At 39.3% G+C, this 26189-nt stretch overlaps 1 protein-coding gene across 1 annotated transcript in view; it reads right to left on the bottom strand.

Moving 5' to 3' along the window:
* Nucleotides 1-13963: 13963 nt before the first annotated feature.
* Nucleotides 13964-26189, bottom strand: part of CERS3 (ceramide synthase 3) — a 58952-nt gene continuing 46726 nt past the window's right edge. The window contains exon 10 of the mRNA XM_045560632.1: nt 13964-14374. Within this exon, the coding sequence (XP_045416588.1) occupies nt 14204-14374 (171 nt within the window). The 3' untranslated portion in view covers nt 13964-14203. The remainder of the gene's footprint in view (nt 14375-26189) is intronic.

Below are 26189 nucleotides of genomic sequence, written 5' to 3' on the forward strand. Positions count from 1 at the left end.
TGGCCATCTAAATTGTCACCCTCTGATCCCTAACCTGGCCCCAGCAGGGCTATTTTTGAATACCCAACCGGTCAAATTCTTCAGCTTCTGCAGAGGACAAATTTTCTAGGTCCAGGTTAAGGGCTTCTGCTCATCAGCATGTGTAGGATACAAGCCTGATGGTGCTGGGGCCCTTCAGTGGTATTGACAGCCTGGGGTGAGAAGCACTGAGCTCCGTCTTTCAAGATCCAGTTCATATTCTAGGACACCATTACAAATGTTGCAAAGTCCTTCTCTCTTCCTCTGCCTCAGAACAGCGGCGTGGAAAGGCTGAGATGGGCAGAGACTGAGCCCAAACCCAACAGCTCAGAAGCCCAGTGATGCAGACCAGGGTGTCCTATCACTGGGTTCCTTTACTGATGTCATTGTTTTAAAGAGAAAGAGTCCCGTGAAAGACTGACGACAGGAACTGGGGACCTGCCAATTATCCCAAATGGGTAAGGAAGACCCATCAGTTGTGAGCTCGAGGGACCTTTCTGCCACTCACAGTGACCAGAGGGAATAGGACATGTGATGTAATGCTGAGCCTGGCACAATGGCTGGCCAAGTACTCTTGATTTGTCCCAAACCCCAGAGTAATTGCTGGGCACCCAAGGCAGCTGCCGAGGGACAGATGTCCTCCCAGATCTCATCCTGTTGAGGATCTCATTTATTTCTCTCTGTCTCTCTGTCACCTACTCTCTCTCTCTCTCTCTCTCTCTCTCTCTCTCTAAACACCTATGGATTTTGTCTTCGTTTTATTCTCTCTTCTTTACAGGAGCTTGAGAGCCACCTGGTGGAAGGTTTTAGTAGCAAGGAGGACGAGGGAGAGTTTGGCAACTTAGCAAAGCTACAGGTTGTGGGGAAACAGCTGAGACAACAGCTCCAAGAGAGGCAGGTTTCTGCGTCACTAGGACACGGGACAGATTTGCATATCAACTGTGGAACAGGTGCTGGACCAGAAGCCTTTGTTCACTGGGAGAGACAGGCTGGGTCACTTATGGCTTCTGGGGCTGAGTGGTGGCTGCTCCCAGAGACCCAGGGAGGCCAGTGGGTTAGGCTCTGAGGGGGACACAGCTGTCACTGTGGGGGCAGGAAGCCAAGAAAACTGCCAAAGTAAGCAGGCTGCTCTGCAGTGTGGGGATTTGGAGCCAAGCTTGGAGGGCAGGTGTGGGGGCTCCCGTTCAAATTTCAAGTGGGAAAACTTCAGCTACTGTGCACAGACTCCACCAATCCTATGTTCAGGTCAGACCACAGCTATGACAGAAGGGGGCCTAAATCCTTTACCAAAAAGTAAAGGAGGGTGCCCAGGTGGGACAAGTGTGTATTACTGCCACCTTGGGCAAAACCTTCTAGCTAGGTTTAGGTTTTTCATTTAAAAACTCACCCTTGCCATGATCCTCAATGATGCCCTGTGGTTTTCCTCATGCCGGTCACAGAAAGTAAAGCTCAACAGAGTCATCCTGTTGGTGGGGACAGCGGAGGATGGAAAAATGAAGCGTTGCCTTCCCAACTCAGAGGAGGGTGGGTAGCGGCTCCCACAGGGAGTTGACAGGAATCCCCAGGCCTCTGTTGGAATATTGGGTTCCTCCCTCGGCACATTGGGTTTCTCCCACGGCAATTCCAGAACATTTGGGGTTTTCCAATAGAAAATCAAACCTACTTGCACAAAAGTATTCCTAAGTGGTTCCAGATTGAGTAAAATATAACAAAACACTCAATTTATATTAATGTAAAAGTCTGTCAGTTGACCCAATGATCCCCTTTCTTTCTAAAGGTAGACATGAAGGTTTCCGTATTAGAAGCTTTAATCAGATTCCCCTTTCCTTTCTCTGCTATTCTGTGTATGGTGACATTTTACACAGAAAAAGTTATAAATGAATAATTATAAAAACCGATTGTTTTAAGGGGTGGGTCATGGAGATAAGCTACTATATAGCCTAATCAAGAAGGAAAGGGAAGCAAGCACAATCATACTTTGTAAATTAAAAAGGCAAAATAAGTATGCATGTAAATAAATTAAAATATATCAGATGATTTTGCAATATTCCACATAAACAAATTTGAAAAGATGACCAGATGAAATTATTTTCTAAGAAAATATAAATGACCAAAATTGACCTTGACATAGAAAAATATTCAACAAACAAATAACCATTGAAGAATTGAGAAAGCTTCCAACAATTGCCCCAGGATCCCCACTCGCAAAAAGTGCCAGGATTGAATGGTTTCAAAGGTAAATGTTTTCAAACTCTCCAGGAATGTATAAGTCTGACACTATTTAAAGTGTTCTAGAATAAGAAAAGAAAGAATCCTTCCCATTTTTCTTTATAAACTGGCACAATATTTGTATAAAAAACATTAAGAACACAAAATAGAAAATCTGTGGAAAAATGTTTTAATGAAAAATCTATGGTAAACCACTACACACCTATGGGAATGACCAAAATCCAAAACACTGATAACACCAAATGCTGGTGAGGATATGGAACAACAGGAACTCTCATTCATTGCTAGTGGGAATGCAAAATGGTACAGACACTTTGGAAGACAGTTTGGCAGTTTCTTACAAAATAAAACACACTCTTATCATATGATCCATCAATTGCTGATTTGCCTGAGTTCTATATAGATTGTAGTTATCAGCCCTTTATCGGATGTGTATCATGCAAAAATTTTCTCCCATTCTATAAGCTGTCTGTTTGCTTTCCTGATAGTTCTCTTGGCTGTGCATAAGCTCCTTCATTTGATCAAATCCCATTTATTTATTTTTGTTGTTGCTGTGATTGCTTTTGGGGTCATCATAAATCCTTTGCTGAGGCCAATGACTATAATCGTTTTTCCAATATTTTCTTCTAGAATTCTCATGGTTTCATGCCTTGCGTTTAAGTCTGTTATTCATTTTGAGTTGATTTTTGTGAGTGGTGAGAGGTGTGGATCCTGTTTCAGTCTTCTACATGTGGCTATCCATTTATTGAGTAGGGATTCTTTTCCCCTGTCAAAGATTTGGCTGCTTTGTCAAAGATCAGATGGCTATATGAGAGTAGTTTTATATCTGGTTTCTCTGTTGTGTTCTGTTGGTCTATGTCTCTGTTCTTGTGCCTTTACCATTTTGGTTACTATTGCCTCGGAGTATAGCTTGAATTCTGATAAATTAATGCCTCCCAATTTGTTCTTTTTGCTTAAAGTTTCTTTGGCTGTACGGGGTCTTCTCTGCTTCCATAAGAAGCATAAAATTATTTTTTCTACATCTGCAAAAAATGATGTTGGTATTTTAATAGGGATTTCATTGAATCTGTAGATCACTTTGGGTAATATAGAGATTTTAACAATGTTCATTCTGCCAATCCATGAGCATGGCATGTTTTCCCATCTACTTATATCCTCTGCTATTTCCTTCCTCAGTGATTCATAGTTCTCACTGTAGAGGTCTTTCACCTCCTTAGTTAAATACATTCCTAGGTATTTTATTTTCCTTGTTGCTATTGTGAAAGGTATTGAGTCTTTGATTTGGTTCTCAGCTTTACTGTTGTTGGCGTATATGAATGCTACTGATTTATGTACATTGGTTTTGTAACCTGAGACTTTGCTGAATTTATTTATCAATTCCAGTAGTCTCTTGGAAGAATCTCTGGGGGTTTCTAGATATAAGATCATACCACAGCAAAGAGCAAAAGTTTGACCTCTTCTGCCCCCATTTGGATGCCCTTGATTTTCTTCTCTTGTCTGATTGCTATGGCTAGGATTTCCAGCACTGTGTTGAACAGAAGTGGTGATAGTGGGCAACCTGGTCTGGTCCCAGTTCTAAGCGGGAATGTTTTCAATATTTCCCTATTCATATGATGTTGGCTGTGGGTTTGTCATATACAGCTTTTATCATTTTGAGGTAAGTCCCATCTGTGCCTATTTTGCTAAGTGTTCTTTTCATAAACAGGTGCTGAATTTTGACAAATGCTTTTTCTGCATCTATTGAGAGGATCATATAGTCTTTGTTTTTGTTTCTATTTATATGGTGAATTACATGTATAGATTTGTGTATGTTGAACCATCCCTGCATCTCTGGGATGAAGCCCACTTGGTCATGATGGATTATTTTTTTGATAAGCAGCTGAATTCAGTTTGCTAGGATTTTATGGAGAATTTTTTTCTCTATATTCTTAAGGAATATTGGTCTGTACTTTTCTTTTTTTGTTGAGTCCTTTCCTGGCTTTGGTATCAGGGTGATGTTGGCTTTATAAAACATTCTGGTGGTGGGAGGATTCCTTCCTTTTCAATGTTATGGAATAATTTCTGCAGGATAGATACCAGTTCTTCTTCATAGGTCTGGTAAAATTCAGGTGTGAAACCATTTGGTCCAGGACATTTTTTTGTTGGAAGCTTTTTTATTGTTGCTTCAATTTCATTACTTCATATTGGTCTGTTCAGGAATTCTATTTCTTCCTAACTGAGCTCAGGGAGGCTGTGTGTTTCTAAGAATTTGTCCATTTCCTCTACATTTTCAAGTTTATGTGCATAGAGATTTTTATAGTATTCAGCAATGGTATTTTGTATTTCCCTGGTATCAGTTGTAATTTCTTCTTCATTCCTCATTCAGCTTACTAGAGTCCTTCCTTTTCTGCTTCTGGTTAATCTAGCGAAAGGCATGTTTATCTTTTCAAAGAACCAACTTTTGTTTTATTAATCTTCTCTATAGTTCTTTTATTATCAATTTCATTTAGTTTTGCTTGGATTTTGGTTATTTCTTTTCTTCTGCTGGGTTTGGGATTGATTTGTTCATCTTTTTCTAGTTCCTTGAGACAATTCATTAGATTGTTGATTGGTGATCTTTCTGCCTTTTGGATGTAGGCATTTATGGCTATGAATTTTCCTCTTATGACATCTTTAGATGTATCCCACATATTTTGATAACCCATGTCTTCTTTATTAGTTAGTTCAAAGAATCTTTTGATTTCCATCTTAATTTCCTCCTTGACTCAATAACTATTCAGCAGTAGGTTGTTTAGTTTCCATGAATTTGTGTAGAGATCAGTGTTTCTGTTGGAGTTGACTTCTAATTTTATTCCACTGTGGTCTGAGAAGATGCATGGTATAATTTCTATTTTTTTTTAAATTTATTGAGCCATGTTTTGTGGCCTAGGATTTGATCAATCTTAGAGAATGTTCCATGAACTGATGAGAAGAGCATATATATTCAGTGGTTTTTGGGTAGAATGTTCTGTAAATGTCAGTCAGGGTCATTTGTTCTAGAGTTCTGTTGATGTCCATTGTTTCTTTTTTTATTTTCTGTTTGGAAGATCTGTCCTGTTCTGTCAGAGGGGTGGTGAAGTCCCTGGCTATTGCAGTGCTGCTGTTTATCATTTTGTTTAGATCAAGTAGGATTTGCTTTATGAATCTGGGTACACCTGTGTCAGGTGCACAAATATTTAGAATTGTTATGTCTTCTTGTTGAATTGTTCCCTTTGCCATTATATAATGACCATCTTTGTCTTTCATTACTTTTGTTGATTTTAAGTTTATGTCATCTGATCTGAGAACCGCTGCACCAGCTTTCTTTTGGTTTCCATTTCCATGGAATATTGTTTTCCATCCTTTCACCTTGAGTCTGAATGAGTCCTTGTTGGTTAAATGTGTTTCCTTGAGACAGCAGATACTTGGCTTATATATCTCTTCAGTGGGGAGTTCAAGCCATTCACCTTTATTGAAAGAATTGATATGTGGGCTAAATTTCTGTTTATCCCGTTGAGTAGGACTTTGTTGCTTTGTTTTCTCTCCTGAGCCATTGTGGTATCTGGCCTTTGACTTTTAGCTTTTGGGTGATTTCACACTGGTGGGTGTCTATTGTGCTGATCCAGGTATAATGCAGGTATGAGTACTTCCTGCAGGGCAGATCTTATCTTGACAAATTCCCTCAGTGTTTGCTTGTCTGACAAAGACTTATTTCCCCCTCATATATGAAATTTAGTTTTGCAGGATACAAAATTCTAGGCTGGCCATTATTCTGTTTGAGAAGACTGAGATTGGGGCCCCAATTCTTCTGGCTTATAAGGTCTTGGTTGAGAAGTCTGCAGTTAGTATGATGGGTTTTCCTTTGTAAGTTACCTGCTGCTTTCACCTTATGGCTTGTAGGAATATCTTTTTTGTGTTTATTTTGGCTATGTGTCATGGTGTTTGCCTCTTTGTGATGAATCTCCCAGGAGTCCTTTGAGCTTCTTGTACCTGGATATCTAGATTTCTAGCAAGGCCAGGGAAATTTTCCTCAATTATTCCCTCAAATATTAATAGATTACCAAACCCTTTTATATTTTCTTCTTTGCCCTCAGGGATGCTTATGATTCTTATGTTAAGGCTCTTTAAATAATCCAATATTTCTTATAGGCTTTGCTTTTTCCTCTTATTTCTCTTCTCCATCTCTTTAACTGACTTGTTTAATTAAAAGATGTTGTCTTCAAGCTCTCAGATTCTTTCTTCTGCCTGTTATAACCTATTCTTTATGCTTTCCACTATGTTTTGTAATTGCTTGAATGAATTTTTTATTTCCAGAAGTTCTGTTTGATTTTTTTTTAACAATTTAATTTCTTTAGTAAGTTGTTAATTCATTTCCTGCATTGCTTTTGTGGTTTCTTTGTGCTGGGTTTCTATTTTATCTTGTATTTCATTGAGCTTCTTTATAACCCATGTTTGAAATTCTTCATCTGTCATGTCAATATTCTGATTGTAGTTGGTATCCATTGCTGATTCCTTCCCATCTGGAGCAGCTGTTGCTTCTTACTTTTGGATTTTCTTTTGTTGAGATAATGACATACCTAGTTTAATCTCTGAGCCAGTAGGTTGTGTTTGTGAGTGAGAATCAGCCACACCCTGTATGATGAGTCAGTATATGCTGTAAACAGGATGTGAAAATTGACCTTGTCTGTAGGCGATGCTTGCTCAAAGGAACAGGCTGCAATATTGTTTTTGGGTCCTGTCACCAGCTCTAGTTTCTCAGGAGAAGCACTCTAATGCCCCAGGTAGTGGGTGGGGCCCTGGAACTTCTAGGTGATTCCTCATTCTCTACCACAGCAGAGGAAGGTGGGGGAGTGAGGCTGGGCAGGGCTGGGTTGGGTGAGCCTGCAATCAAGCTCCACAAATGCTGGCAAGGGATCTACAGGGGTCAAAGGTCCACTCCCCACCTCTGGGAAAAGCTGCCAGGGAGGGGCTAAAGTGGCCCCACTCAACCAGATAGTCTGCATATGGAGGCGGGGCTGTTTGAGACCCTAAATCAGGCAGTCTGGAGGTGGCCTGGCTCCTTTTCACCCTCCCCTATTCTGTGGTCTCCCCCTGGCCTCTGCCAGCAGGCAGGACCTCAAGCCAGCCAAGCTCCTTCATGACTGTGATGCAGGCTGGGAGTTTCCCTGCCCAGTATCCCAGCCTGAGCTGGAAACATGGCCTTTCTGTGGAAGGAGGGGCACCCCATGAGCATGCTGCAGCTAGGACCCATGCTGTACTCTCCCCTAGATCTGCCCTTGCAGGCACCCTCACCTTGTGAGACTAATTCACAAATATCCCCTCTGTATCCCTCAGCAACATGATCAAGATCTAGAGATGTGGGATCTGGCCTGCAGGCCCGTCTCTGGGGCTTTGGAGATCAATCCCTGACCATGCCAGGGAGAAGCATGCAGGTTCCAAGTCACCCACAGTGTGTCCAAGCTAGCTCAATGTCCCTCCACCTCGGGGTATGCCCTGCTCTGATGGGGCCACTGGATATGCAGCACCAGGGAGTGCTGGTGGGCAGGGAGCTCACAGTCCAAGCACTCCTTAGTCCACTGCAGGGCCCAAAAAAGGAAAGATCTGAGCCCCATTCCCCATGGAAGCCTCCCTGTGGTGGCTCAATTGTTTCTCTCAGCATCCTTGGGTGGGGGAGGCAGAAGGGAGGAAAAGAGTCTGGGAGGAAAGCCAGTGGTCTGGTCATCTCTTACCCTCTTTCCTGGAGGCAGTCCACCCAGAACGACTGGGCTCTGGAGTCATGCAGATCAACGGAGACCCACTGGACTCCTGTGGCTCCTGCAGTCTGGGCTGGAGTTGGGAAATGTCTGTGTGGGGACAAGCAGAATGAAACCTGAGGAGCTGTAGCCCCCTGGGGAGGACAAAGGTGCACGGTGGGTAGAGAAGTAACATGGTGCCTGCTGTCTGGGCTTGAGTCTGTCAGGCAGGAGGCACCCCAGGAGGGCTGGGAGCCTGGTGCCCTATCTGCAAGAAGCTCCCAGCTCACTGGCGGCAGCAGTCTCTGGGCTCGTGTGGGCAGAAGGTCTCTCCAGCAGCTCAGGAGCCCACCAACTGCCCAAGATGCAACGGAGGGAGAAACTAACCACTCTACCTACCCTTCTCGCTGGTCTCCGAGCCTCTCAGGAATTGATCTCCACTGATACCTCTCTCCTTCCAGTTGTGCTCTGCAATCTCCTCCCATGCAGTCTCCTGAAGGCTCTGGCACTCTTCCTTCAGACCCTCATCTGCTCTCTGTTTGTCCATCTGTTTTTTCTCTTTGATCTAAAACTTCTCCTTTTTACTGAGATGCTCTAGCTGGTGGTGTCTCTGGTCTGCCATCTTGGACCTTTTCACTCTTTTAATGATACCTTTAGATAAACAAAATTTCTTTATTTTAATTTGACAATACTCATTAATATTTTCCTTTATGCATAATGCTTGATGTTTTATTTAAGAAATCTTTGCCTATTTTAAGGTCATGAAGATATCTTCTTATGTTTCCCTCCATTTTACCTTTTACATTTTAGATATACAAAAACCATGGAATTTATTTTGTATTTAGTGTTAAGTAGGAGTTGTGTTTAATTTTTATCATTAAAGATATCCAACTGTCCACATATGTATGAATTTGTTCCTGGACTTGATAAAATTTTACTGTTCTATTTGTTTATCCTTGTACCAATTTCATACTACCTGAAATACTGCATCTTTATAACAAGCCTTGGTATTTAGTAAAGTTCTCCCACTTCATTCCTTTAAAGATTGTCTTGGCCAGTCTTGCTCCTTGGCATTTCTTAATAAATTACACACACACACACACACACACACACGCACACACACAATGTACATTTTTTTTACATTTGTATTTGCAATGACAGTTTTTATTTCTTCCTTTCCAGCCATGTAATTTTTATTTCTTGAAATACTACATTGGCTAGGATGAAAAATACAAAGTTAAATATATTGAAAATGCTGAGTATCCTTGAGGATAATGGGCACCCTTGTCTTAATTATAATCTGAGGGGGAATAGCTTTCAATATTTTCAGTATTTCACCATTATAGGACTACAGGATGCTGGCTTTATGTTTTTTATGATATGTTATTTATCAGATTAAGAAAATTCCTTCCTACTTTGCTAAAAGAGTTTTTTGGTTTTGTTTTAATGAATGTATATTGAAGGTTTTTAAACATAGACTTTTTCCTGTATTTTTTCAAATGGTGAATAACATTGATTTTCAAATATTAATCTCAAGTTCCTAAAACAAGCCCAACTTGTTTTTCATTCACTATTTCTTCACACATTACTGAATTTAGGTTTTTGTTTTGTTTTTTTTTTTAGGAATTTTGTATATATGTTCATGATTGACTTAGCCTACAGTATTTTTCCTTCTTCTTCTTCTAATATTCTTGTCAGATTTTGGTATCAAGATTATGCTGGCCTTATAAAACAAATTTAGAAGTTTCTTCCTTCTGTCTCTAGAAAAGTTTGTGTAATACTTGTGTTGTTTCTTCCTTAAATATTGGAAGAAGTCAGTGATCTGGGCTTAAAGTGTTCTATTTTGGGGAAGGGTGTTAAAATTTCAGATTCAATTTTATTTTAGATAGAGCAGTGATTTAGATACCTATTTCTTCTTGTGTCCATTTTGACAAGTTTTATTTTTTTAGGAATTTATATATTTTATTTACATCTTTAATTTATTGAAAAAAACTGTTCCCAATATTCTCTTACTATCTGCTTGATTCCTGCTTGACCTATAGTGATGGATGATTTCCATCCCTAATATTGCTTATTTGTGCCTCTTTTGATCAGTCTTGATAGAATTTTATAAACTTTTTTCTTTCAAAAAATCAACTTTTTGTTTTTGATACTATTATATGTTTGTTTTCTCTTTTATTAATTTTCCTCCCTACTTTTTTGGAGATATTTAGACCACTGATTTTTGTCAGCTTTTATCTTTACTTATAAAACCTTTTAATATTATAAAAATTTTCCTCTAAATTTGTCACTAGTTGCATCTCACACACTTTTTGTTATTTTTTATTACAATTCAGTTTAAAATTTTTTATTTCCATTATGATTTCTTCTTTGATCTACGGGTTATTTAGAAGTGCATTGCTTAATTTAAAAACACGTGGAGGTTTTTCCATTTATCTTTTGTTACAGATTTCTAGTTTAATTTCATTGTGATCCGTGATCATACTCTCTCTGTGATTTTGAACCTTTGAAATGTTTTGGAATTTGCCTTAAGGCTTATCATATGGTCTATTTGGGTAAATATCCCATATGCACTTGAAAAGAATATAAAGTCTGCAATTTGGGGGCATAGTGTTCTATATATCTCAATTAGGCCAATTTTGTTAATTTTATTGTTCAAATCTTCTATATCCTTACTAATTTTTGTCTGCTTGTTCTACCAGATACTGAGAGATATATTAAAATCATCCAAACATGATTATAAATTTGTTTAATTTATTTGAATTCTGTGAAATTTGTCTATATATATTTTTAAGCTATGCTACTAGGTGTATATAGATTTAAATTTTTAATATTTTCCTGGTGTATTGATCCCTTTCATTATTACTAAGCATTCCTCTTACTATCCACTAGGTCTCCTTGCCTTTACATAAGTATAACTACACCAGCTTTTTTGGGAGGGTAGAGTTTGCATGGTATATCTTTCTCCATCCTTTTACTTTCAACATTACATTCAATAATATAAGCACCATATAGTTGAGATTTTAAAAATCTAATCTGTGACACTTTGGTTTTATACTTGGTGTAATTACTGATAAATTTGGGTTGAAATCTACCATCATACTCACCATCTTAATATGAGTTTAATATTTGTCTTGCCTTTTCTTTTTTTATTCTGGATTAAATAGACTGTACCATTGCATTTTCCCATCTCTTAGTGTATAAAATTGATAATAGGAATAAAAAGCCAGGTGGGGGCACACAGCATCCTGACTGCTCTTCAAATGTACTTGGGACTCTGTTAAAATGCAGATTTCTGCTTCTCACCCAGAAATACTGAATCAAAATATGGGGCAGGCAGCAGACAAGGTGCGTTGTTTTAAAGCTCCATAGATAATTTTGATGGACAGCCAGTTGAACCATCAATCTACACTCTATTTCCTCCTATATCTTTGAAAGGTACATACAGAAAATGTGGCTAAAAAAATACCTTTAGAATCAGTCTCCTTTCTTAGCACTTTGACAGTTCCTGCACAAGGCCCAGATGTCATACCCTGGTCTGGCTCCAACCCCTAGGCTGGCTGGCTGACACCACCGAGCTTAGCCAAGAGGCTCACCGCAGTCAGGCATGGGGTTGTCAGCCAGGCCCCAACACCTCCTCTCAGCTGGTGTCTGGTATCACAAAGCCAGTAGCCTGAATGTTGGAACCTGGCTCCCTTCTCCTCTGTTTCCCTCTGATTCCTGGGAGGGCCTTTCTGGAGGACTGGCAAATCTTTGTTTCCACTAGGCAGGGAGGTCTGGTTTATCTCTAAGAAGCCCAGCAATGTGTGGCTGAATCTACTCAATCATGATAACACTTTTATTTTTCTTTTATTGTAAGTCATTTACCATTACAATACTGATGGCACTGTGGATTGAAGTTTTATAAAGTTGTCTGGCAAAGTCCTGCACCCTTTTTTCCTGCAGAAAGAGAGGTTACCTTTAAAATTAACCACAAAAGCCCTAAAGGAAAAATGCAAAATACATAAAAATACAAAAATGCATATCTACTTCTTATGAAGTAGTTTAGTGCTTTCGACTGTATACGAGATATTTGAGATTGGTGTATCAATTTTACCTTCAACACTCAAATAAGAAAAAGAACGTGGACAACAGAGAATTAAACAAACAATTTTTTACCTTAAGCAAGAAGATATTTGGTACAGAGCCGAGATCAAAATAAAGCAAGGAAAACATAGTCTGTTAACTGGAAACATAAAAATTAATATCTTCTTCCACCAAAATAGTAATAATATTAATAAATGAACAGCTATGCCCTCAAGTGAGTGGAGGCATTTTAGATTTATAATACCACTTTATACATACAGTGCATGTTATTGTATTCATAAAAGCAAAAATTATGCAGAGAAAATCTGACACGTTTTTCTTCTAATGATTTCCCAAAAAGAGATTTTGTTTGAGAAAGAAAGATTCTCAAGAGGTTTTTGTGTGTTTGCTTTTGTTTAGCCTGAAGGTTTTAAAAACATATTTTTATTAAAAAGCAAAGCACTCAGGCCTCTTTTCTGTATACAGTGAAGCAGCCCTGTAGTCTGCACTGGGCAGGGCTGGTTTTCCAGTCCCCACACTCCAACCTCCCATGTGGCTTCAAAATACAAGCCCCTGAGCAAAACAGGATGAAAATAAGAAATCTCATCCCAAAATATGAGAGACTGGGGCAGGGGCTGAAGGGAGGGTACATAGTCTGCTCAAGCTCTTCCTTTGAAGGCTCAGCCTCTCCTTGTTTGTGAGCACCTGAGCAGTCTCCAAGGCCCCGTACACTGTGCTCAGAAGATGTGTCACTTGCAGTGACAAGGCTGTGAAGGGGGTGGGGACATGTTTCTGGAGGGTGAGGGAGAGCTGGCTACTGACCTACTGGCCTCTATCCCTCCTCTCAGGGAGTTGTCATTGACTCTAGCACCTGTCCTTGGACATTTCTCAGAGGTATTTTTCAGCCTTTTGTGTTGTGCTGTTTTATGGTTATGGAGTCTGATTGGATTGGATAGTGAGATGAAATCACGTAGCATCCTCTTTCTGTTTCCAAGATTTCCTTTGGGTCAGGCAGCTCACATGTGTGTCTTCCCCAGAGGCTCAGACTTCCTGGGGGTGTGGCCCAGTGAGCAACCTGACCTGGGTTTGACCCCCCAGAGAGGCCCCAGCTGGACCTATACAGTGCCCTGGGTAGCTCGGCTGGCCTGAAGAAGGGGCCAGGCAGTAGCAGGAAGCCTCCCTCTTAGAGAGGTAAAAAGTGAGAGACAGCAAAGGACAAGAATGAACAGGGCCCAAACTCCCTGCCCTTGGCCATGGGGCCTGAGGAAGCAGAATTCCAGGAGAATTTGAGAATTATCCTTATGGAGATAACAAATAAATAGTTACCAAAGAAAATGGAAACAGCCTTCTTGGTATTTTCATTTTCAGGTATCTCCAGACACATTTAAGAGGGATTTTTTAAGATTGTGCCTTTCATTCAGGCTCATTCAATGCCAAGGTTAGCCAGGTTTCTCTCTCCTAAAGAGAGCTGGAATCACAGCATGAAGAGGACCCATTAACAATACTGCCACAGTGGACAGCATACACTTTCCCTTCTGCTATCTCATTTGATTCTTACTCCAACCCTGTGAGGTGGCAGGGCAGGGATTACCGTCTGCATTGTAGAGATAAGCACCTAAGTTTGCTTAGGTAGGAAGTGGTCCTAGAACCCTGGAGGCCTGTCTCCTGGCTTGGTCCTTCTGTCTCTGTTCCATTGCCACTTCTAACTCACTTTTGGGAAATGAGCTGCTCTTTGTGGCCAAACACACCTGGAAAAAGTGGGTTTACTTAGCACTTGTCAAACCATCCTGAGGACAGGCAAGGTGAGAAGGTGAAAGGGCCTACAACAAAGTGAGCTCCTGAAAAAGTCAGATGCATGAAGGAATGCAATTAGAACTGAAACGGTTCTCTGGAGAAATCTTTGAAATCTTTGACCAGTCTGAGTCCTAACTGCAGTAAAATCCACGGGAATGCTTATATTTAACATTTCAACGCAAGTTAACAACAGTTTGTTAAACACATTTTAGGTAGGAGGGAAGGTGGGTTTAGAAAGAGGGAAGGGCAGAATCTGGGGTCTGGGGTCCCTGTGGGTCCTCTAGGCCTCAGCAATGAACGGGGAATCATTCTGTGTTTCCAACAGCCCTTGCAGCACACTGTGCTATGGGAGTTATGTGGGCTTCAAGCTAACGGCCATGCTGACCATTGGGAATGAGATGCCTGTCTGCCCCAAGGCCATTCTTCAAAGAGTCTATCTCTTTGCCTTTGGTAGCCTCTTTTTCGTCTTCCTCCTCTTCCTCTTCTTCTTCTTCTTCTTCCTCCTCATCCTCGTTATCACTTCTCACATCCTGGATGCTCTAGACAAAGGAAAGAATTGGCTGTGAGTGACAACCTTCCAGGAGGAATTCTGAGTGGATAGATATGCAAACCAGTGGGCCCAGTTTAGAAGCATGAAAGGAAACCCAATACCCAAACAACCAAAAATTCACAAGGTTGACCATATCACGGATCATAAAACAAACCTTAACATATATAAAGAATTGAAATTATACAAAGTATTCTGCATCACAATGGAATTAAATTAGAAATCAATATCAAAGATAATAGGGCACTTAATTAAACAACATCCTTTTATATAGTCAATGGGTCAAAGAGTAAGTCTCAAAGAATATTAGAACATATTTTGAACTAAATGAAAATGAAAATATAATATATTAAAATTGGTTGAATGCAGCTAAAATAATGCTTAAAAAAGGAAATTTATAGTATTAAGTGTTTATATTAGGAAAGAAGAAAGATCCCAAACAATTTAAGCTTCCACCTTAGAAACTAGAAAAAAGAAGAGCAAAATAAACTCAAGGCAAGCAAAAGGAAGAAAATAATAAAGATAAAATAAATTGGTGAAACTGAAAACAGAAAAACAATATGGGAAAAGAAAAAAAAACAAATTCTGGTTCTTTGAAAAGATCCCTAACACTAATAACTCACTGTCCTGATTACTGTAGCTTCGTCATAAGTTTGGAAATTAGGAAGTGTGGGTCCTCCAGCTTTGTTCTTCTTTTTCAAGATTGTTTTGGCTGTTTGGGGTGTCTAATGTCTTTCTGAGTTTGGATCCAAATTGCTTAAAACATAATTTTAAGATTGGCTTATTCATGATTACCTGACTTGTAAAAGAAAAATAGAGCCAAGTTTTGTGGCTGATATATAGAAAGCCTCCTCTTGAATTTCAGAGCCAAACACAAAAGTTGCTTTTTACACTGTTCCAATTCACCAAGGTAAAATAGAATATTTTCTATTTGCTACTGATACTTTCTTGCTGCTATCAATGGATCTAATTTCTTAAGCGATTATTGCGTTTTGCTAAGTCTTGAAAGCTTTTACAAATTAGCTTTTAAGAGAAAAAGTAAGTTTTAGTGCTAGACAGACTCTGTAGAGCATCTAGGCTGACATATTCATTTCCCAGATGAGATAAAAGCTACAGCTCAGTCCCACCCAGTTGAATGACACAGCTGAGTGGCAGTGGATCCCAGATTACATGGTGTGGACTTTGATAAACATGCATGGATTTCTTTCATATTCTCCACATTACCTAAAATGAATAAAAAATTCACTGGATTTGTGGTGATCATCAAACTGTGATGGATGCAGAAAATGATTTTATTACATGAATATAATTTTCTTTGAAGATTAAAACAGTTAAATGTAGAATATTCTCTAAATTGTCACATTTTACATCCTTTAGAAACAGCTTTAGGCTCCACCTGAAAGTTCTACAACTCTAAATAGGCAAAGACGTGTAAAGCCATTTTGTAAAAAAAAATTCACTAGGATTTTAGGTAAAGCAACATTTAGGAAATAACCATGGAAAGACAGAGGATTAATCCCAGAAAACTTGCAGTAAAATTGAATTGTTAAAGCTTGTTTCAAATCTTAGCATACAAGATATACAAATAACTCAAATGTGACAGAAAAGCAGGCAAAGGGCATGAACAGGCAGCTCACAGAAGAGGCAACGCAATTGACTCATAAGCTATTCAAGATGCTCAATCTCAGTAATCAGGAAACTGCAAATTAAAATGATAAGATAAAATCTCATGTCCATCAAACTGGTAAATATTGAAAAGTCTAGTAATACCAACAGTTAGTGAGGATGTGAGGAAAGAAAAACTCTCATATACTTGGTTTGAGAGTATCCGGTTTGGCAATGTCCAGTAAATTTGACCTAGCAATTCCACTTATAAAGAAATTCACACACATGTTCACAAGCAGACATATATCAATATAAATAATCTTATAATGAGTGAAAAAATGGGTTTCACAATTATATATACTAGATCATACCACTTATGTAAAGTTTAAAAATACAGAAAACAGTACTCTAATGTTTGTGGATGTATCTGCACATAATAAACACATAAAAGCAAGGGAGGAAGGATACCAGCTTCAAGAGAGTGGTTACCTCTGCAGAGGAAGAGAGGGAGAGAGGCGGATGAGCCGGAATATAGTAGAATACACCACCTGTCTTCTCTAGGTTCTTGTGGGTGATTTCATCTAGTATGCAGAAGGCATTCCATTTATATTTGCCGAGTGAGTGAGTGAGTGAATCTAATACCACAGCATTAATTATATACCATCTAAATGTAAATTACTCCCAAATTTATATCACTCTCTCAGGTGTCAAACTCAAAAACTCACGAGCTAGACAATCTCCCCTCAGCTATCTGACAGTCTGTCAAACTCGGGTCCTTTTCTCTGGTCTTCCATATTTCAGCAAATGGGACTCCCATCCACTCAGTTATTCGAAGCAAAAACCTAAAAATCATCCTCAATCCCTGCTTTTTATGAGAGACTTTGTTTTCCAGCCGATCGCACTCTGCCGAGTCCTTTGATCCAGGCCCCTGCGCTTTTCAGCTCTCCAAATGTGTCTTCGGGGATTTCCAAGTTGTATCAAGTCTCCGGCCAGGACCCGGACTCTGAGCTGGAGGGTCTCTTGGCAAGCCCACGCCCACGCCTAGAATAAGGATGCACAGCAGGCAGCCGCGCCCCCTGTGCCGCACAGCCTGGCCCTCTGGACGCAGCTGCACGTGCTGTGGTCCTGAAAGACTCATACTGACCCACGGTTCACTGCAACAGGCCTCGTGACAGCCAGCTCGTATAGTTCCTGCTGGATGGTGCCGCTTCCCTGTCTCAGAGGAGCAAGATTGCTATTTTTGGCAAGATTTCTGAATCAGAAAAATTTAAAATGCATCTTGCCTGCTCCTCTCTAGGGATAGATGAAATATGATTTATTCTTAGACAAGTCCAATCCACCAGCCCACTTTCGAAAGGAAATGAATAACGTTATCATTGCTTGGCCCGCAGCTGAGAGGCCATTCCATGAGGCTGTTCTACCCCAGAGATTTCCAACTGCTGTGACAGGAAAGAGTTAAAAGCTACACTGAGACATTGATCTCCTCAGGCCTTGGGGCAGCAAGGTAGAGCCTGAAGCCACCAGAGCCCCAGGGTGCCTGTGGTGTTTCCTCCTGCTTTGGGTGCCCACCTCAGTTTACCCTGGTGTGCTATGCAAACATCAGTCCCTCAGGTGCCATAAGGTGACGAAGGTTGGGAAATGCTGTCCTAGACTCTCACTACAAGGCTGAAGGAGATTTTTTAATGGGCAGAATCCTTGGCTCGTTTTCTTCTAAGAATTCTTCCTTGTAAATTGATGGCTTAGACTGAGATGGGAAGCTGTGAGGTCTACGGAGACAGGTGTGTGCACAGTGCAGCAGGCGAGGGTGGCCGCCTCCAGTATGTGGACGGTTCTGCTGGGTTAGACTCAACATTCACAGAGGTTATGCAGTAAAAAAGGGATAAGAGAGAGATGGTCACTAAATGAATTAGAATGAATGAAGTGCTGCCATTTGGCATGATCAAGACTCCCTCTCCTGGTGTGTCCCTCCCAACCCAAATAGTACCTACCAACGAAGGCACTGAAGGTGGTGCTGGGGAGTGCTATCAGAGTAAGTATTTTCTCATGGTTACAACTGACCAATTAGCTGCAATCTCATTCTCTCAATCCATCAGGACTTTCCAAAAGCAGTCATCTTATTTCAAAAGGAAATGGCTGGCAACCATTATCATTTGAGTAAATCTTAAACTGCCAGTGTTTGCATCTGAAGAGATACTAATGAGATAATTATGGAGAGCTTGGCTTCTCAAAGCATAGTATGTTTGGCTGTTCCTGCATAAATCTAACTTTTTCTGGATACCATGACACTGGCAGGTAGGAAAGCAATGAATAATGTGGGGAAAAACACGAATCACAAAAGAGAATCAACAAAAAAGCAGAGTTCATTCATTCATCCCAGGGTTCTCAGCCTTGGCACGATTGATATTTTTGGGATCAGATGATATTTTTTTGTGGGGACTGTTCTGCCCACTGAAGGATGTCTAACAGTAACTATGTCTAATTATCCATTAGGTGTTAGTAGCACCTCCCATTTGTGACAGCTAAAAATGTCTCCGGAGATTGCTAAATGTCCCCAGGGGCCAAAATTGTCCCAGTTGGGAGCAACTGGTTCAAAAAATATTTCTTGATCCCCTGTGCATTGCACAAGACACTGGGGATATAATGATCTGTTTTCAAATAACTTAGTCTATTGAAAGAGCTGAACGCTAAGGAATCAAACACACAATAACAAATATATAATTACATATTTGATAAATGTTATGAAGTAGAGAATACTATGGTATTTAAATTAGGGAATTTTCACGCAGATGGGGTGATGGCAGGAAAGCCTTGCTAAGGAAATGGAACTCAAGTTGCAATCTGTAGTTTAAGTAAGAGCGGTCAGAGAATAGTGGACTAAAGAACATTTCAAGAAGAAGAAACATCTTGTGCAAAGGTCCTGAGATGGGAGAATCTTGGCATGCTCAGAACAGACAGGCCAGTATAGCTAAAGCGTGGTAAGACAGATGGTGCATGACCCCAGGTGAGGTCAGGGAGTAAGCATGGACCAGATAATGAATTTTACAGGTCATAGTCGGAAGTTCAAATTCACTTCTAAGCCCAAGTGGAAGCCACTACATAGCACTGCTTTGGGTGTTGGGGGCATACCAGTAACCAAAATGGACAAGGTATCTATCCTCAGTGAACTTCTGCTCTAATGGAGGAGCTACTTTATATATTACAGTGTTTTCCATTGCTGTGTGGAAATGGCTGGGGAGAGTCCAGAGTGGTCATAGGTGTCTCACTTAGGAGGCTAAGTTTGTAGTGCAGGAGAGAAATGCTAGTGCTTAGATTGTAGAGATAGCATTTGAGATACAGAAGGGGTATTACACAGGAAACAATAGTGTCCAAGACCTCTGGGTTTGAAAGGGACCTTTAAGGTCATTTGATCTAGTTTCTATTTGATGCTGGTATATTCTTTATAATAACCCAAGCAAAAGATGTACACAGTCCTGCCTATGCATCTCTAGTAATTCATTATCTGCTTCATTTAAAAAAAATAAAAAACTTTTTGAGAGATGGTCTCACTATGCTGCCCAGGCTGGTCTCAAAATCCTGGCTTCCAGCAATCATCCCACCTCAGGCTCCCAAGGTGCTGGGATTACAGGCATGAGCCACAGAACCCAGCCAGCTTCCTTGTTTGTATAGTGCTGAAATTGGCCTCCTTGTAGCTTCTATCCATTTCTCCAAGTTCTACCCCTCTGGACCAGGCAAAAAAACTGTGTACTTCCTTCAAACATTGGTTAATTTTTCAAACATTTAAAGATAGTTAACTCCTCTTCAAGCTAAAAATTCCCATTTTCTTCACTTGATCCTCATATGAAACAGCATAGAAATACCAAACACCTCACCATCCTCTTTTATTTATTTATTTAGTTAGTTAGTTAGTTATTTTTTGAGACAGAGTCTTGCTCTGTTGCCTGGGCTAGAGTGCAGTGGCATCATCATAACTCACTGCAACCTCAAACTTCTGGGCTCAAGCAATTCTCGTGCCTCAGCTTCCCCAGTAGCTGGGACTACAGGCACATGCCACTATACTCAGCTAATTTTTCTATTTTTTTGATTTTTGTAGAGATGGAGTCTCACTCTTGCTCAGGCTGGTCTCGAACTCCTGGCCTCAAGCAACCTTCCTGCCTCGGCCTCCCAGAATCTAGTATTACAGGCATGAGCCACCACACCTAGCCCACCACCTGTTTCTTAACTAAACATATTCCTATCCATAGCCATCATGTAACACACATGTAACATAACCAGCATCACTCAGTTAATACACAATTTCCCACCAATTTCATCTCCACCAAAAAAAGTGACGAAATACATTTTTTTAAAACTAATAATAATAATTAAAAAAAAGTAAATACATTTAAACTCAAATCCTAATGTCTACACTTTTGGCTTTTTTCAATGTGATTTTTCATATATTTTAAGATTCCAGAATATATATATTTGTGTATGTGTATATATATATATATCTTTATCAATTATACATGATTTGCCTATTAGTTAAGATAAGTATCTGGTCCTGGTCTGTATTCCTCAAAAATGATTACAAGAATAACCAAACAAAATAAACCTTGGCAATGAAAAAAATGCACACTAGTGCTAGTAGGATAAAATGCTCATTTCAAGTAAATGAATACTCTCTGCCTACAGCACTTCCATACCCCTCTGGGGATGACATCTGCACTATGCTTCAACAAAATCATGGAGTTGTGTTTCTGAAACGCTGTAACTAAATGCCGTGCTCGGGAATCTGTGGCTTTGCAGTAATGTCAAAAGCCCAGAAGGTTGTGCATGACTCATGATGCCCCACTGCTTTTTGAATGACTCCATGTCTAAATCCACAGCTGGCAATGAAACAAAGAGCAATATAATAAGCACTTTATGCTGTTTTGAAAGCTAACTTTTAGCATTAACTGTAGAAAAAAAAAAGCAAGTACATTCAGTCAGAGTTCAATTTTCTGAACTACTAGCAAAGTCATTCCTTTTTGTTATACTCATTCTAATTATCCAAGTTGACAAGGTCACAGAAAAAAACAATTAAGTATTTCCTTTTTTCCCCCCTCCTCAAAGGAGTTGTATTAAATTTACATTGGGTTCTATAAAAACTGGCTATTCATGGACAGTTTCCTTTTAGTAACCTGGAATATGAATTTTCTAGACCAGTGCTTCTCAAACTTTGATGTGCATAGGAATCACCTGGAGTTCTTGATAAGCTATAGATTCTCATTCAGAAGGTCACTAGAGGGGCCTGAGATATTACATTTTTAACTCTGGGCGATTCTGAGGCTATGGTCACAGACCAATCTTCAGTCAGCAAGGCCAGAAACCCTCTCTAGATTGATGGCCTCCATGAAAAGAAAAAGTTGTAGCAGAAAGCCACCTATGGGTCTTTCATGTTTTAAAATTCCATGGTTCCAAATAATTTTGATCTCCTTAGTCTCTATATTTCATAAGTAACTTTTCAGTCCAGAAAGTCAATATAAAATTACAAGTACGTCTCACTTTATATAATAAGCGGTTCTTTTAAAATAATTAGCAAATCATTTTGTAAAATAAATCATGGTTTTAGTTTTCCAGAAAAATGTACCATTTAAAGAATTTTGTTTTTCTACAAAGGAAAGAATCCCAATGGGCTGATTTCAAGTCTCAATTTTCCTTTATAAGGTGTTCCTTTGTTTTTAGCGCAGAACACCAGAGTAACACAAATACTACTTTTGTTAAAATTTGCAACATGGGAGTGTTTGTTGAGGTAAACTAATGTTACGAATGTGGGGAAGAGTATAGCCATCCCTGCTTTCTAGAAAGTGGACCAAGTAAATAGGGGGACATCCCTGCGTATGTTTCCAGTGGTAGAGAGGGCACACACAGCTTGTTTTCTCTCCTTAATCTAGATCTCAACCCAGGATTCAAATTAGAAGAATTCAGGGTTGAGGATGAAACTCAGGGAATTCCCACCTAGGGAGAGAAAAGAACTGTCAAAAATTCCACTGTCTTCCCCCACGGACTCTGATTTAATTGGTCTGTCTTGTGGCCTGGCCATGAGTATTTTTCTGTTAGAGCTCCATAGGCCATTCCAGTTAGCTGTAGTCAGCATAGCTAGTATTTCACAAGTTCATCTGAAGCAAAGATCTGGAATTCTGGGAGATCTTCTTCAGGGTGTGAGCAGTATAACTTATTCTGTAATTAGGCTTAAAAATAATTACAACCCTCCCCTGATTAAAATATATACCAGGTAAAATAATAATGACTTGTTCATGAACTGGCTTGTATAGAATACTCCTGAATTCCTTTAATAGGCCATCTTTTTTTTTTTTTTTTATATGAAGTCTCACTATGTTGCCCAGGCTGGGGTGCAGGGGCTGTTCACAGGCACAGTCATAGCTCACTATGATCACAGCAGCCTCAAACTTCTGGGCTCAAGCAATCCTCCTACCTTAGCCTCCCGAGTAGCTGGGACTATACATGTGAGCCACTGCACCCAGCTTTAATAGGCCTTTTAAACAAAAGGACCTATCACCAAATGTCTTGGTTTCTTATTCTTAAGAAAAGGCTGGAATGATAACCAGATCAAGCAAAATGAAGTTTAACAAGAAGGAATGCAACTTCCAACAAACAAAAGAAGAATTATCACTACCACCAGAAAATTCCCAAGTGGAGGAAATGTGACTTAACAGTAGCCCATATGAAAAAGACTTGGAGGTTTTAATCAACTTTGAGCTTAATGTGAATTAACAGTATAATGTAACTACCAGCAACTAAATACAAAAGTAGGCTGCATCAGTGGAAGTAGAGTCTCCAGAAATAAGAGATAATAGCCTCCTTGATTTTGTGTTTGTGAGACCATATTTAGAAAACTGTGCCCAGTTCTAGGTACAACAGTTAAAGCATCTAAATAATGCGGAACAGGAGAGTGATCAGACAAGTGAGAAGACTCCCCAGCACACCTTAGGAGGTATGTTTGAAAGAATTAGATGTATTTAGCCTGCAGAAACAGACCCTTGGGGGTGGTGGTAAGGCATGATAGTTGGTATCTGAGGTGCCACCCTATGGTTCTGTGCTGCTCTGTGGAGCTCTCCTTAACTGAGACATTGTCAAGATCCCTTGTCAGGTATGTGGTATGAAGTCTGTTATTAAAAATAGTTCAAGCACCTAAGTTTGTAAATGATATACTTGAGGACTTCTGGGGTTGAAGAACAATGATTCCAAATTTCCCCCATACCTTCCCCAAACAGCTATTGAATCAACATGAATACGTGCCTTCCATTTTCCTAGGACACAGAAAGATTGTTCAAATTATCTGTAAGAAGAAGAAAAAATATACAAATCCCAACAGCGCTCCCACAGCCCTCAAACTTGTGGCCAGGAAAGTGGGGAAGGTAGGCTGGAACGACTCCGTGAACAAGAGCAGGGTGAGTGTGCAGGATTTCAGGAAGCACAGATAAAATCACCAGAAAGAGAAAGAGAAACCGTGAATGCCACAGGTGGGACCTGGTAGTCCATAGCCCTTGCTAGATAGAAGGTGGTCCAAAGTGTGGGAGACAGGAAGTGGCAGTCATGGAGAAGCAGAGCTCGTCAGGGAGAGTCAGGTATATGGAGAAAAAGCAGTACTTGGAGATGAGCAGTGAAGGGAAAGAAGGAAACAAGAGAAAAAAAATTAAGGATCCTGCAGAAGCAAAAGAGAAACAAGACAAAGGATTTACTAAAAAAAAAAAAAAAAAAAAAAAAAAGCAGTTCTCCATAAAAGAGTACCCTCCTGCCTCACTCACCAACTGAAATGCTTTCTTGAGTGTAAAAGAAAGGGCAGTGGGTATCGCCAGCACACTGTGATTGAGCATAGCACTGAGGACCCCTTAGAAAGAGTTCTCACATGGGAACATATCCCACCTCCTGTCCCATATGTAGTAGAGAAGCAGAATTGCCATTCCAGAGCCAGGAGCCACATGTACAATGTGGTAGCCACAGCCACAAGGTGGCTTTTGAGTACTTGAAATGTGGTCAGTCCAAATTGAGGTGTGCTGTAAGTCTAAAATTCACACCAGATTTCAAAGGCTTAATGTGCAAAAAAGAATGAAAATACCTTATTAATAATTTTTTGTATTGATTGTTGAATCATTATATTAGCCTTAAACATGATTATAATTCCTCCCTTGATTAAATACTTACCAGGCAAAATGTACATCAGGCAAAATTTAAATGATAATATTTTTCTAATATTGTATTAAATATAATATATTCTTAAAATTAATTTCACCTGTTCATTATTTTTTAAATGTCATATATGTGGCTCATATTATATTTTTATTGGACAGCACTGACCTAGAGGGGAATATCAGAAACAAAGAAGGAACCACCTAACAGTTATACTTGTTTGAAAACAGAAACAGGAATATGAAGAAGTACTCTACTTAACAACCATATACTAAAGACTATTCTGGTTTCATGCTAACAAAGCTTAAAAGCAAGGCTTGAGACTTATCACAAGTAATTTAACTGCATACAAAACCAAAATCCAATACTATTTAAAGGAATACAGCAAAATCCAGCATCCAACAATATAAAATTCAAAATGTCTGACATCCAATCAGAAATTACAAAATTTGCAAAGAAGGTGAGAAATATAGCACACACTCAGGAGAAAATTCAATTAATAGAAACAGACTCATGTAAAATGAACACTATTCTGGTGACTAGCACACCAAAGGCCCTGACTTAAGCATTATACAAGGTATCTATGTAACAAAAACACTTGTACCTGCTTAATCAATATTTTGAATAAAAAAGGAAACATGCCAAAATTTAAGAGATGATGGAATTTTCAGACAAGGATATCAAAATAGCTGTTATAAATGTGCTCTATATATTCAAGTAGGTAGAGAAAAGCAGGAACATAATGAGGAGAGAAAGGGAAGATATAACAAAGAACAAAATGAAATTTATAGAGATAAAAAATAAAATATCTGAAATAAAAATTATACTAGATGGGATTAATTGCATATTAGATACTACAAAAGAAAAGATAAAAACCTTAAAGACCTAGAAATAAAAATTATTCATAATAAAGCATAGAGAGGAAATAAAATGACTGAAAATGAACAAAATATCAATGACTTGTGGGTCAATATAAGTGTTAACAGAAGTTGCAAAAGAAGAGGACAGAGAAGCAATGACAGAAATTTTTTTAAAAAAAATGTGTTGAAATCTGAATTTGATGCAAACTACAAATTCACAGAATCAAGAACCTCAACAAACCGCAAGCAGAATAAACAGAAAAATACACTAAGACACATCATAATCAAATTGTTGAAAACCAGTGCTAAAGAGAAAAATCGCAAAAGCAGCCAGAAGTAAAAGATAACATTATTTAGACTAATAAAGACAAGAAAATAGCAGACATCTAACCAGAAAGTATGTAAGCCAGAAGACAATGGAGCAACAGTTTTGAAGTACTGGAAGAAAACCAAAACCAAAAACAAAAACCATGGTATCCTAAGCTCAGCAAAAAAATATATTTTTTAAATGATGGAAAAAATAAAGACTTTTTCAGACAAACAAAAGTCAAGAGAATTAATCACCAGCATACCTGTAATACAAGAAATGGGTGTCCTAATGGGGCAAAAAAGGACAGATAAAAGAACACGGTACCAGATAGACATTTGTATTTACGCAGAGTAATGAAGAGAGACAGAAGTTGTGAACCTGTAGGTAAATATAAGACATTCAAATTTGTATTAGCACTTTAAAAAATAATTCATTGTTTAAAGCAAAAAAGCCATATAATATAGAGTTAATTATACATAGATATAATTAAATAGATATAATTAAATACACACATATATATATAATAAAAATATATGACAACAGTAGCACAAAGGATGGGAGTAAATAAATAAATGACACAATAAAATGCAGCCTTTGGAACATCTAGAAACAATACCATTCCTGCGCTTGTAGAAGAAAACCCAATTTACCTCTCCAGAGAGAGAAATGGAACTACATGTGGATAGGCAGTGGCTCTCAGCCAGGGCAACCCCCAACCCCACAGTGGACATTTGGTAAAAACTGGAGATGGTTTGGGTTGTCACAACCACAGGTGGGGTTGCTACTGGCATCTAGTGGGTAGAGGCCAGGGATGCTGCTCACCATCCTATAGTGCACAGGACAGATGGCACGATAAAGAGCTA

Source organism: Lemur catta, chromosome 9 (assembly GCF_020740605.2).
Source record: "Lemur catta isolate mLemCat1 chromosome 9, mLemCat1.pri, whole genome shotgun sequence".
Taxonomy (NCBI): Eukaryota; Metazoa; Chordata; class Mammalia; order Primates; family Lemuridae; genus Lemur; species Lemur catta.